We start from the raw sequence: 14,871 nt of genomic DNA on the forward strand, positions 1-14,871 counted from the left end.
GGACAGTTTTTGTTCTCTCCTGCAAAAATGCAAATTTGGACAAACTGCTTTTTGAAAGTCTGCTCCTCAAATCTAAAACTGAAAATTTTACATTATAAATAGAATATCAAAATTATTCTTGCACCAAAAACTAATTTGAGCTATTAGCTTCATTTCATCTCGGTTATGTAGGTGTCTATCTTTTAAAATAAAAAAAAAATCCTCCCATTTCACTACACAAACATGACACGTTACAAGACAACTGTTATTTCTCAGTTTTCTTTTGTAAAGAATAGTCTTGAGTATGTACGTACACAAGCTATAGAGTGAGAACCTACATTCATTGAGGAATATTTTGAAGTTTCTATTTTTATCTAGAAAGACGGTATGAGGATGGAAACCCAAAAATTTCCCAATTATATGTATGTATGATTTTTTAAAGTTATACATATCATTTCTTTATTTTAACCAACTTAACTATGTTAATTTTAATAATATCTAAAAAAGTCAAAAGGACATTTTTATGTAAAATTTTATTTAGAATTATTTTTCCTAGCTCTTGCCTATTTCAATAATCTTGAAAAAACACCTTATTAAAAAAATAACTGTTTCTTGGGGGTTGAAAAACAAATTTCTTTTAGTTAACGTGTTTTACAATAATTTATTTCAAAAATTCAAGTATATCATCTAAAATTTGATTTGAAGGCTTATTTGACTGGACTATACTATCTATATTAGTATTGTAGGGATGTGGTGTGATTGTTGGTATAAATAAAACACGTTGTACTAGTACATAAAATATAATTGATTTATTTATTTATTTATATCTGTATTTATATTTTTTATACCTATAATATATTAATATATCTCTGTCGACTGTGCAGGAAGTAGCACATATACAAACCCAATTTTAGCCAACTTTAAACAATAAAAGATTAGATTGTAATATACTTAATAGATTAACATTAGAGTTATATAATTTCATTAACCTATATGCTGTATTATGTAAGTATATATATTTAAAATTTTTATAGGTACAGACTTTCCAGCCACTTAAAAATTCATTTAGTTAATCCTGCTTCATAAATACATACAATATGTGTACGGGTTTGCTTTACTATACACATGACTGGAATAACAACACATAATATATCAAACTACAGGTCATCTGCGACGGTTTTGACCGCCGTTAGACATCACATCGTTAATTAAATTGGATAGCACCACGCCAAGTACGGAAACACGTATAAAAATACCAAAACTTACGCTTTGGTCCTCTAATTATAATAAGCCCTGTTTAATAATACTTTATATTCCACTTTTCGTTAGCCAAACGGCAGGGTAGTATCGCTTAGTTTAAGTTTGTTTGTTTGGAGTGAGCAAAGCGACCACACATCAATTGCACTTAGAGAAACGACATAATCCATATCGAAATGATAATTCCTATAATTGTTACCACGATGGCAACGACAAGGGGCGTATTTAGAACTGTCTTTAAGCGGTGCAAAATTGACGTCAGTGCAGTCCGGTGGCTTCGGTGGGAGTGAGTCGGTGAGCTGGGATTCGTCGAGATTTTTGATACTACAGTCGGTTCGGCAATCATTGTCGAAAAGTGCAAGAGAGGCGAAGAGGGGCCCACGAGGTCGCCGCTGGCCGTTAGTCTAATTGGACATACGCGAGCGCTGTACTCGACACCCGGTTCCAAATTTTCGATAGAACACTTCGACTCAGCGCCCCTGTATGTCTGGAACAAATCAATTAAATAAATGAAAAAGTCTCCTCTACGGATATCTAAAGACTAGGATACGACACGATGTAGTTTCTTTTCCGTCTAAGTTTTAAGAGCAATGAAATAAAAAAAAATGGTTGTATTTACATAATCGTGAGCAAAACACAAACAAAAAAATTATAGGCAGATGTAGCATTCAATTTTCTCAATAAGAGATAAAGGTAATGCAAACATTTTATTGAAAACTATATTAAAAAAAATTTCAAACATATACCAATTTGCGCCCCGTCATATTTTTCCAAATGCTGCAAATACGATTGAAGATACAAGAAAAATGTAAGAAAAAAAGTTGTAGAGAATCAAATTTTCAAGAAAAAAGTCCCCGAGACGATACCTCTATCTTCAACGGTTTAGGCCCTAAAGACGTTCAAAGACGCTCAAGCGAAAAATACGTGTCATTTTTACTGGTGGTCAAGAACTTGAAAATCAATTTGAACCTAAACGGTTGAAGATAGAGATATGGTCTCGCGCAGTTTTTTTGTAGAGAATTTAATTCTATACAACTTTGTTCCCTACACTTTTTTTGTATCTTCAACCGTATTCACAACGTTCTCAAAAAATATCGAAAATTAAAAATAAATTATAAACAATTATCAATTTGCGTTCCGCCTAATATTTTTGAGAACGCTGCGAAAACAGTTAAAGATTCAAAAAAGTGTAAAAAACAAAATTGTAGAGAATAAAATTTGCTCCAAAAAAGTCCGCGCCACCATATTTCTACCTTCAACGGTTTAAGTTTAATTTGCTTTAAAGTGTTCCCCCGGCACTCAATCACCAGTAAAAATGAAACGAATCCGCCGTTTGAGCAGCTTTGAGGCCTAAACCATTAAATATAGAGATAGGGTCTCGTGGACCTTCTACTAGGAAATTTTATTCTCTACAACTTTCTTTCTTGCATTTTTCTTGTACATACCTTTAACCATAGGTATTTGCAGCATTTAAAAAAAATTAAACGGGCCACAGATTTTAAATAAATTTTTTTTTCATATGTCGCGTGAAAAATTTAGTGGTTCGTTTCTCATAGCTTAAAAATGTAAAGCTCAACATTTTTGCATTTTATTCCAAGCAATTAGTAAACTGGTTGAATTTAAATTAATTTAAAACGATTTGAAACTGAGACGATAAAACACTACTCTGCCGTATTACTTTTTTTTTGGGCCAAAAAAAAGTCGAGTGATTTTGTATCTCGTCTTGTCTCCTAGTATATACAGGATGTGTCAGAACTCACGCCCCAGAGAAAAATTTCAGGTAAGATAAGATACCAGGATCATGGAAAAAATGTTAAAAAAATTCTCTGTCAAAAAATTTTGAAATTTCATGTCTATTTAATGATACTCATGATCTTGTGTATGTTTTTTTTATAATTATTTAGTTAAGGTACAAAAATTTTGCCAATAAAAGCCACAAATACCATTAAACAGAATTACAATTTAGGTTCCTCCTTCGAAATTTTTATAGGTAGAACTTTTTAACATTTTTTCCATGTTTTTGGTGTTTCACCTTACATTTTTCTGTGGGGCGCGAGTTCTGGCGCACCCCGTAGAGTTATCCCTAGTTTCTTCTCAAACTATTACCTCTTTGAAAAACTGGTCCTTTACCCTGGCCACCTGTACTTGGAAAATGACAGGATCCACGAATTGATTTTTAGAGGGCATCCATTCGATCATACAACTCGTTTGATCGACTTCGATCAATTTCGGTTGCTTGATTACTGCAGGCGGTGCTATACTTGTTGTAAATTCATAAATATTGGAAAAATCACCCACACCAGCATCGTTCGATGCGCAAATCCTAAACCTATATGTTGTTACTTCTTGCAATTTATTAACTTTGTATGTGAGAGCTGTCCCTTTATAGACGCATTGGAAATCGTGTGTGCGTCCGTTTTCCATTTCGATCAAATAGTGTGTGTAGTCGACGTTTTTACCGTCGCCCCATTTCAATTTGAGATAGTTGTGTCCGATGCCAATGCATTCAAGTTTAGGAGCTGCTGGTGGTAGTTTGAGTGTCGATACTTTAAGCGTGGAGGAAAGAGAGCCGCTGCCGATGGCATTCACCGCCTGGATTTTGATTTTGTAGGTGATCTCTGGTTGGAGATTGACAATTTGATACTCTCTCACGGGACCATCAGTAACGATGAGTTTATCACCGAACTCGATATTGTAGTGGGTGATTTCTGAACCGTTATTGGAGGGTTCGTTCCAGTTGAGCGTTATTGACGTTGGGGTGGATTCGCTCCGGAGGGTCGTTACGGTGGAAGGGGGCGCTGCGGGAGTCACCGTCGCGGTGACGGGGGAGTACGGACTGCAACCTAATAAAACAAGAAAATTTAACACTTTAAAATGACCACATTTTTTCATTTTTTATCCTTTTAAAAATGCCCCGAAGTTGCCCATTATTCAAATTACCAATATATAGGGTGTCCCAAGTTTTAGGGCCGGCGCAAAAATTAATATTTCTTACTGATTAAATTTTTTTTTGCTAGTGCAAACGATAGAGGATCATATAAACTTGGAATCTTTTCTACATGATAAAATTCCCTAAAAATTTTGTTTTATACAATTAAAAACGGTAATAATAAAGGGCCAACGGTCAAAATTTACTCTAATTATTTATTCTAAAACCAAGGCCGATACAAAAGTTTTATAAAATACGGGGTGATTTTTTTTGGAATCGGTAGGCCCTGTAGAATTTCAATTTATGACCCGATTTTATAAATTAAAAAAATCAATTTAATGGTTTTTAATATTGGTGTCAAATAAGATAATGCCGTTATTGTAACGTCAAGAACCACCAAATGAAAGAAAATATTGCCAATATATTGACAAATTTTTTATAAGAAATGACAATAATAATTAGTAATTACTTATAACAAATCAGAAAAACATCTAATTTAGTGTGATTCATTTATTTTATTATTATTTATTTAATATTTTTGTTTACTTTTAGTAAGATTAACGACAATTTTTTTATTGACACCATAACTAGATTTTATTAACTTTTATATTTTTTTTTAATTTTGATAATTTTTTTAAACAAAAATTTTTAGTAAAAATCGAACATATTGCACATGTACCAAGAAAACTACTTTTTCTTTCAAATCATAAAAAAAATAGAAATTTCGGTCCCTATTTAAAAGAAAGTTGACTAAAGTCCAAAATATGCTGACATTTAGAAAAATTCTAAAATTGGCTCTATTAAAAGACATTTAATTTAGTTTTTTTTCATTTTTGATATCGGGCCACAAATAACAATTTTACAGCGCCTGCCGTTTTTTAAAAAACACCTTGTATAAAAGTTGTTTAAAAACAATGGGCCCTTTGAATAAAAAAAAATACGGCACTCGGATTACGTATAACAAAAATATGGCTTAAAATGTGTTTTTGATATCAAATTGTGTTTATCAAGTTTTATAAAAATCGACTACTCTATTAAAAAATAAAAAGTTATTAAAGAAAAACGAACTTGGCGCCTTCTAACTTGTAAATGTTGCAACTTGGTATAGAGATAAGTCGGGTTAAATCGCTTTATTTTGACCTGGACAAGTTCAGGTTACTCTTTGTCCCTATCTTTTCGTTACACCCTGTTGCATAATTCTTTACGTTTTTCATATGTAGGTCAAGAAAATACCATCATAGTAAACATTGTTTGATAACGAACTGATAAATGATTGCATGTTGATTTTATGTATTTTCCAAATAGTAAAAACTCAAACTCTATCAACAGTTAACTTTAAAAATGAAATGAGTTTTACTCAAGTTTACAAGTCCAGAGAGATAACATCGTCTATTCTTATCAAGAGTTGCCATTTACGTCAATAATTCCCACTGTTTACAGTGAAATTATCAGTGGGGAATTACTTTTCCCATACGTGATTCCCCTGAATGATGAAACAAACTTGTTTACTGTTACTAACCGGCAGAGTTGCAGGCTTGCACTCGGAAGTAATACGTCGTGAAGGGGTTCAGTCCCTTGACGTCATGGTAATTTTCAGCTCCTTGATAAACTAAATGGAAGTCATTCATACTTGTGCTAATTTCTAATCTATAGTCTAGAATGGGCGCTCCGTTAGACGGCGGCTCTTGCCATTCGACGAATATCTGGAATGGTGATTTGCAATTGGTCGTGAGCGTCGAGACGACATCTGGCGGAGCTGCTCCGCTGGTAACTTTCAATGGATCCGACCACAGTCCGGGCCCTATCCTGTTGACGGCCCTCACGAAGAACTCGTACTCACAGCCTGGAGTGAGATTCGCGGCCGTGCATTCCGTCTCTTTGCTTTTGTGAACTAGATTTCGTGTGTGGTCAGGCGGGCCCGCCATCTCCACCTCGTACTCCAGGACCGGCGCCCCTCCGTTGTAGTCGGGCTCGCACCATCTGATCGTGATGCTGTTCGATTTCGGCTTGCCGTGCAGACGGGGGGCGGCGCACTGCCCGGGGGCGATGGCGTCCGTCGTCACAGTACACGGGTTTGAGTAGTTGCTACGGCCGCCGGCACTGATGCAGCTCGCGCGCAACTGGTAGGTGGTGCCGGGGGTTAGTTTATCACAGACTGCTTCCGTTTCCGTTCCGGTGTAGACGACCTCGTAGCCGCTACCGGAGTTCACCTGAAACGACGAGTTTAGACAAAAATTACACTTCATTTCATAAACTTATCCCGATCAACCATACAAATTCAGAAATACGTCCATATTGCTATCTTCTTTTACATTATAAGAAGGCATGCGATAAATAAAGAACGTACAATCAGCGTAGAAAAGATTGTCCTCCTAATAAACAGCTCGGACCCTTAGAGGTTGAACCCATAAACCACAATAATAAATCTTTTCCAGTGTACAGTGCGATCAAAAAGTCTTTCTATCAAGTAGGCGTCCTAGTTGAGGACGTATGTTGCATGGTAGTTTGTATGTTATCTAGATGTCAAAAAAATTATTTCATAAAAATTAAAACATTGAGCTAATTAAATTGAATTATTCTATAAAACGTCTCAAAACAAACTAAAATGAGATTTTGTTGGTGTTTATTCATAAAAATCATTCACGGTTTCCTGTAATAATTTACATAAAAAATATTTTGACATTTCTCATTTGTCATTGTGTCATTTTAACTTCCACAGACATACGTTTTAAATTTCTACGCTTGCTTGATAGACAGACTTTTTGATTTCACTGTAGAAACAATATTATTATTAAAAATACCTAATAAAAACCATCTATTAAAAATTAAAAACTAAAAATTAAAGTGACCAAATGAGACTATTTAATATAACTTTTTAAAATATTGATACTTTTTTTTTAAAGTCAATGACAAATTAAATAATTTCATTATTAATTTTTATTCAATTCAAACAGGTAGACGTGCTAACTCTCTTGAACTCGTGGCAACCTTTACAAAAAAGGAATATTTAAATTGAACTATTGAGATGTTTGCAACCAAGATATTGCAATCGCAAAGCAATTGTAACAAGTTTACGACTTTGTTTTTGTTAATAATTGTTCAGTTCAGTTATTTTATTAAAAGTAAATTAATCAACTTTTATTTTTATGTATTAAAAAAAAATCATAGTCTTTGGAAAACTGTCTACCCTATTAATAAACAAATTATTACCAAAAAATTACTTTTTTATTATATCTGCATCATAATCCTAAATGAAGACACGCTGCAGCGTGCGTAATTTGGCCTTTATAGCAGGCTGAATTTTAAAGTTGTCTAGGTAACAAGAAATAGTGAAATGTCTGGACCAATTACAAGGTGAAAAAGTGTGCTTAACAACGTAAACTAGTAACCGTTTCTACGAAAACGATTCACAAACAACCTTTGATAATTTTATTGTGTAAATTCACATTTTTTCAATGCTCATAAAAGATCGTAAATGGGCAGGAATAATAAAAAATAGCGTATAACACTCATTGATAAACGCCTTTAAAACTCATACGACGTTAAAAGCACTCCGCTGACGCGTCGTGCTCTTAAACCCGTCGTGCGTGTTTTAAAGGCTTGCTTATAAACCAGTATTATAATATACTATTAAATTTATAATACAATAATATTTGCTAATTAATTTTAAATACGAATAAAACAAACACTGTTGTAGTAAGAAAATAATAAATAATCTACTTTTTTTTAATGTTATCTTCTGTTTACTATGGTAAAATTAAATTGTCAAATATTTATAAAAACGATGTGTTTGTTGTCAAAATTTGTTTGGATTGAATAAAAATGATATGAAATTATTTAATTAGTCAATTGCAATACTTGTTTCCATATAAAAAGAATTAAGCTGTCAATAAATTAAAGAGTTATGTTACATTGTATCTGGTTAGATTTGTTATTTTAATTCCTAATAATAAATGGTTTTTATTAGGTATTACTAATAATAATAATATTGTTTATTTAATTATGCCATTTAAAACAGCATTTTCTTGTTATCTTAGTAAATAAATAACTAATTAAACATTAATTAAAATTATTTTAATTTAATTTTTTGTTGCGATATAGTTGTGAATTTTTGAAAATATTTTTTTATTTACTCAACTAAAAGTAAAATCGGTAACTGAGCTTCACTTCAAACTGAAGATACTGTTAAAAATGAAATGACGTTTACAATGAAAAAGATTTATTTATTGTTGTGGTTTATGCCTCTAAGGGTCCGGGCGGTTTATTAGGAGAACAATCTTTTCTACGCTGATTGTACCCTATTAAGAGTGTCACAATTTCTATCTTCTTTTAGCTAACGCAAATAACAAAGACGAGGCTTGTTTATTATGTCTAGTATTAGATGATTCTTCGTTTGTTGCCAACATTTGAAATAAGAAAGTACCAAATCGGGAGCACAAGTTGAACTACATATTCTCTATCAAAATGTACTCAATTCGTGTAATAATTAATACTTGGTTGTTAATATTCTGCATTTTAAGGTTTTTTTAAAATTTAACTTTGTTTTACTTGCTGTTCTGTAACATGTCAAATTCACACGAAGCTATACGTCGTAGATTGGATTTTACTCTACAAGTTTTAAGGCAAATCGGGATAAGCTGATGAAATAAATAATAAACTGTAGTAATCTTTGTAAAAATTACCTCGAGGATGTACTCGGTGATGTCGGCGCCGCCGGTGTAATTCGGCGGCTCCCATTTCAGTTTGAATGAGTGTGCGTGGATCCGGCCCTTGACGACTGGCTTCGAGGGCTCCCTCGGACGATCGGGCAAGGTCTTGTAAGTCACCTCGTCCGACCACGGCGATTGTCCTCCGTCATTCTCCGCCCTTAACCGGAACTTATATTCCGTAAAATTACTCAAACCCGTACAAATACAAATCGTTTCTCTTCCGTTGTAAACCGGCCGATAGCTAGTCCTCGAGTCGTTCATTTGAAGCGTAAACTCCTCATCGCTTGGCCTTTTGCTCCACTGCAAGTGGAGATAATTGATTGAGGCCTCGGCTAGTACCGGAGGCGGCGGTTTCGTCGGCGGATTATTACAAGTATTATAAGTGACCACTTCCGAGTAACTACTCTTCCCTATCTCGTTCACTGCCGCCAACCTGAACTTGTATGGGGTCGCCGGTTGCAACTTATGTATCGTGTACTGTTTCACCCTTCCTCGGTGAAATTCCACAAAGTCGCCCCCTTTGCCCTCGTCATACTCCAGAATGTAGTTCGTGATATGCGAGCCGTTGTCGTTGACGCTGTTCCACTTCAATTGGAGCGACGTTTTCTGGCGTTGGTGCAGTTTGGGAGGTTGGGGTTGGTCGGGCTCGCACGGAGGGGTGGTGAACTTAACGGGGTCAGTGGCGGCACCTTGGAGTTCGTCGTAGTGCACTTGGAGACAAACGGAGTACTCCTGGCCCGGTTTCAGGTCCCGGATGCGACATGATAGTGAAGTGCCGTTGTATATTGACTTAAATTTCATTTCTTTGCTCTTATCACTAAGTAATACTTCGTAACGTAAATCACCGACGTCGATCTCGGGGCCGTCCGTGCTTGAAGCTTCGGAGAGTTTCGTGGGCGGCGCCCACAGCAATAAGGCACTTCGGGAACTCAGTTCAGATACCTGCAATCAATAAAAAACATAAAATTCCATTTAAATTTTTAATTGAATTTTGTTAATTTTGTAGAATAAAACACAAAACAAATTGTGAAACCATTTTTTGTCTATTTCAGCGGTTAATTTTATTTCGTTATCGCTTAAAAACTGATTAGAAGACCGACCTTTGGAGCCTGGACGGACGACAAAATATCAGCAATGATTTGAACGGAATCTTCTTCGTCCGGAATACTGCTTTCCTCACCATCCTCTGACGTTCCTACACTGTTCATGTCTTTATCTTTGGCTGACGGCCTCCTCAATCCATTCACCAAATCCTTTTGCATACTGTCTAATTTCTGTTTATCTTGATGCTTTTTTTTCAGTTTTATATATTGTCGTTTGGCTCGTTCGTCCTTGTAATAAATTTGATTTAAAGGTGGGGAATGTCCGAGACGAGTGGGACTTGGTCCTGGATGACCTGGCGGGATATTCGAATGGAAATGTGAGGCTGGAAAACCCGTCGGCAGGCCTTGATAGAACGCTTGTTGCGGCTGATTTGTGCTATTCCCTGGACCGGCACCCTAAAAAATATGTATTTTTTCAATGGTCATTATTTTTTTCGCACACATATGGTTGCAGATTATTACAGTTTAAATTGCTTTTATCACTTCATTTCTTGTTAATACTTCTGTGAACATATGTACGATAAGTGTGTTTACAATTTCGTGTAACTATTAGTTATTGCTTTTGATCAATGAGTTTTTAGTTAATTATCAAAAGCAATAAATAATTGTTTAATAAAAAATACAAAAGGAAACGAGTTACCTCCCCATTTGCGACATGATTTTCTTCATTTTTTTCGTTGGTCATTGCGCCGCGATTCAAAATATGTGCACATTTATACACGTATGCAGCACAAATAAATACACGTAGGTTACGATCGTTGGTATTCTACGTCATTCATAAATAGCGAAACGTGGATATGATAAGACGCTGCAGTTTCCACTTTTCTACAGTTACTAACCGCGATGTTTAATAAACTCAGGCCATTTACGACGGAACGTAAAGATAATATTTTGATAAAAATTAAGAGAGATAAACAATACTAAAAAGTCAATCAATTTGACCAAATTTGATTACAACATAAGGAATTCCGACGAAAGATAATTGCTTATTTAAAATAATAAACAATTCTCTTAACCGTTCATGTATTGAATTTTTTCTTATGAAAGAGTGTTTTATAAATAAAAGTGAACATGATAAGAAGGCAGCAACACTGGGATATTTACGGTTACATATAATAAACAACGAAATTTACACCACCACACTAGTAATACTATCAACCTTATCTGCCATCTGCACTGCTAGATAAATAAGTATAAGTGCTATATAGTATGTCTCTGGATAATGACTTCCGCATTACTCATTTGTAACATATCAACAATTACACCAACATTAAAAAAATATTATTTATTCCGGAAATTGTAAAAAATGCTTTTCGCGCTTTGTGGTTTATACACATTACATAATTATAAAGATAAAAAAAAATATTTTGCTTCATTTTGACTAAAGGGGAAAACCAAAAGTCGATTATCGAATATAAATCATTGGTGATCAAACGTAATTATAAACAATAACTTAGATAATTTAATTATTGACTTAATAATACAATTTATTGTCTATCGCATGTCAGGATTAACTCTATTAAAGATCACCTTCAACTGTTTTTATTAAACTGTACAGTTGGAATAAATAAAAATGTTCACACAATCTTGTTGAACAATAATTTCTATTTGAATTAATTTTTATCAAAAGAACATTTAATTAATTTCTTAGAACAACTATAGTGTGTCCCCGGATAGGTGAAACAACTCTTGTAAAAGATAAAAAATTCTCGATTTTAATTTTCATAATTTCATAATTTTAGTTTTGAAAAATTTTATGACAAATACCACAAAAAGTGATTGGGAAAAGTTGTTTATAATCAACATTAGGCCCCTATATCAAATTTCAAAATTATCGGCCAACTATAATTTTTCTTTTTTTTTCCAAGATAGTTGCTTTTTAGTAACAACTATGTTAAATAGTTATTTATCTACGACCCTTAAATAATAGGTTAGTTATTTACGTAACGTACATTATACTTATAAATTATTACACCCATGACTTATCACAAGTCACTAGTGACTTCTTATGACAAACCACGGATCTGTCATTATTGTGTGTGTGTAAGCTCTTATACCAAAAAAAAACAACTGTGATTTTTATTTTTTTTAAAACGTAAAAATATAAAAATTGTAAAAACATAAAAAAAATGAAAATTACAGTTGGCCGAAGATTTTGAAATGCGGTATATCTTAATAACTCTTAATAATAATAACAAATTAATAATAAATAAATAATAAATTAATTTTAATAATAATATCTTAATACATTACAAATTTTGAAAAATTGGATAATCTTCTTTAGTTTGTTCAACCTTTCAAAAAGTGCAACTTTTTTAGTTAGTTAGTGATTAAGATAGATAAACTAGAGTCATATTCATGTCGTCTCTTGATAGAACAAATGATAATTGTTTCTGAAAAACTACAGTTTATGACTATTAATGAAACAGTGATTAGTTTGACAACTACTGTCATGGGTTTCCAAAAATTAAATAATTAAATGTGTATTTTTTGTATCTAGCGTTTCGTGAATTTTGTATATTTGGGTGCGTACATTAGGCGCAAGCCTCGTAAAGTTGTGTAAAGATTAAAAAAGTCTTACTTTACAGTTGTAAACGATGCAGCAAAAATTAAAAAGTCGCAACAATTATTATAAAAAAAGACATTGATTAAGTAAATAATAATTAATAATATTGTAATTAACTTGAATGTCCACTTTACTTGTTGAGACATTTCAATTATCTTTATCTAATAATAATCTTTGTGGCATAAAACAGTAATATGTATCTTATCCCCGCATTAACTGTGTCAAGTGACAATAAATATTATTTAAAACACATTAAAATAACAATTTAGTTTTATTGTCACAGAATATCTTTGTGGCATAGACCTATTTGTTTTATTATGACGAATTAGCAAATAGTATTTTAGCTTGTTTAGATCATATAAATATCAGTAAACTAACATTTTGATGACAACATACGGTTCAATAAATCATATTACATGTTAACAGAAAATTATTTAATCATTACCTTTCATAATTATTTAAAACCCAAGAGATAAATAACACAACTCTGAATATGTTTACTTTTCATTAATTTTAAATAAATAAAACACGAACGTTACCTTCCATTTTTAAAGAGAAATAAATGGAAAGGTTATTAAAAGGTATACAACTTTTTCCAACCATAACACTACTTTATTGCAACTTTGTAAGTGTTGCAATAATTCATCGTGGGAATGACACTACACAATATTTACTTTTACGTTCATGTCTATTGTTAACAACTCTATCATTTGGATCAGTGTTCTTGGAGCCGAAAATAAAACCCGTTAGGATAATTTCAAACAAGACGTAATGGTTTCCTGTCAATTACAAACAAAAAAGGTAATTATTGCGCGGTATTAAAACGTTATTACAAAAGGAATCCAAATGGATACAAGAAAACAGATTCATTTAATATTATGTATTAAAAAAATACAAATATTTTTAAATACAAATGACCATTTAGAAGCAAATATTTTATTTAGTTGGACAAAACAAGATTATATGATATTAGCAATGAAAAAAATTATAAATACAACATACGCAGGGTGTTAATTTTAACAAATTTTTAATATGCTCCGTCAAACAGAAAAATTTCGAAGTTATGCGAGTTTAAATTTTGCACTTTGACTCTGTTGCAAAAACAATTTTCTGCTAGAGGGTATTATAGAAGAGGAAACAATGAAGTTTTATCCTAAATTGTAACTCTGTTTAATGTTATTTGTGGCTTTTATTGGCAAAACTTTTGTACCTTTACTAAATAATTATAAAAAAAACATACAGGGTGCGCCAGAACTAGCGCCCCAGAGCAAAATTCCAAGATACCAGGAACATGAAAAAAAAAGTTTAAAAAATTCTATCAGTCAAAAAATTTTGACAATTATTTTTTGACATTTGACATTTTTTTATGTTTATTTAATGACATTGATGATCTTGTATATGTTTTTTTACAATTATTTAGTAAAGGTACATAAATTTTGCCAATAAAAGCCACAAATAAAATTGAACAGAGTTACAATTTAGGATACAGCTTCTTTGTTTCCTCTTCTAATTGACTGTAGCAAAAAAAGTTGAAAAATGATTTTTACCAACAGAAATAAAGAGTCAAAGTGCAAATTTTAAACTCTCATAACTTCAAAATTTTTATAGATCAAAATTTTTTAACATTTTTTTCATTTTCCTGGCATTTTACCTTATATGACATTTATACAAGTTCATCAGGATCATTAAATAGACATAAAAAATGTCAAATGTCGAAAAATAAATGTCAAAATTTTTTGACAAATTTTTTTAACGTTTTTTTCATGTTCCTGGATTCTTATTTTACTTGAATTTTTTTTTCTATTTCGGTGTTAGAATAAGTCTATTCCAGCACCCAAATGACGTCATTTGAGTGCTGGAATAAGTCGTTCGCAGTAATTTAATTTTAGTAACGGACTTTCTTCACAATTTATTTTCAAATGTGAAAATATGAATTATTTTTATTTTGTACAGCCGCCTAAAATTATTCCACACACCTAAATGTCGCCAACTGTCGCAAAATTCTCTAGAAAAAAGCCTAAATTTTCGTTTTTTAATTTATAAAATGATGTAAAGCGGCAAAATAGAAAAAAATAGTATAAAGCACTTGTTGCAGAAGGTTCTTCAAGCACTCATTTGTTTTCAAATTTGTGCTTGAATAGATAGATACCTTTTGCAACTTGTACTTTAAAATACTATTCTGGGACGCGAGTTCTGACACACCCCTGTATATACCTAAACTGTTGAGGTTCTACAGAGTAAGTACTAACAAAAAAAGAAAAAAAGAATGATTCTAAAAAATCGAAATAATTTAGCAATTGGTAAATAGATTTGGAACATTTTTTGTAA

General features: G+C 32.6%; 1 protein-coding gene across 7 annotated transcripts in view; it reads right to left on the reverse strand.

Annotated features, from left to right (window-relative positions):
• Positions 1-763: 763 nt before the first annotated feature.
• Positions 764-14,871, reverse strand: part of LOC123013939 (fibronectin type-III domain-containing protein 3A) — a 42,241-nt gene continuing 28,133 nt past the window's right edge. For 6 of the 7 annotated variants that reach the window (XM_044412816.1, XM_044412815.1, XM_044412819.1 and 3 more), the window contains 5 exons: positions 9,975-10,373; positions 8,848-9,816; positions 5,685-6,375; positions 3,343-4,079; positions 764-1,723 (listed from right to left, as the gene is read on the reverse strand). In XM_044412816.1, the coding sequence (XP_044268751.1) occupies positions 1,385-1,723; positions 3,343-4,079; positions 5,685-6,375; positions 8,848-9,816; positions 9,975-10,373 (3,135 nt within the window). In that variant the 3' untranslated portion in view covers positions 764-1,384. Of the gene's footprint in view, positions 1,724-3,342; positions 4,080-5,684; positions 6,376-8,847; positions 9,817-9,974; positions 10,374-10,617; positions 10,772-14,871 lie in introns of those variants that run through there. The other variant, XM_044412822.1, reaches the window with a different exon arrangement.

The sequence above is a fragment of the Tribolium madens genome, unplaced genomic scaffold (genome assembly GCF_015345945.1).
Source record: "Tribolium madens isolate multiple individuals breed KSU strain unplaced genomic scaffold, Tmad_KSU_1.1 Scaffold_96;HRSCAF=242;Tcas5.2_LG5, whole genome shotgun sequence".
NCBI classification, from domain to species: Eukaryota; Metazoa; Arthropoda; class Insecta; order Coleoptera; family Tenebrionidae; genus Tribolium; species Tribolium madens.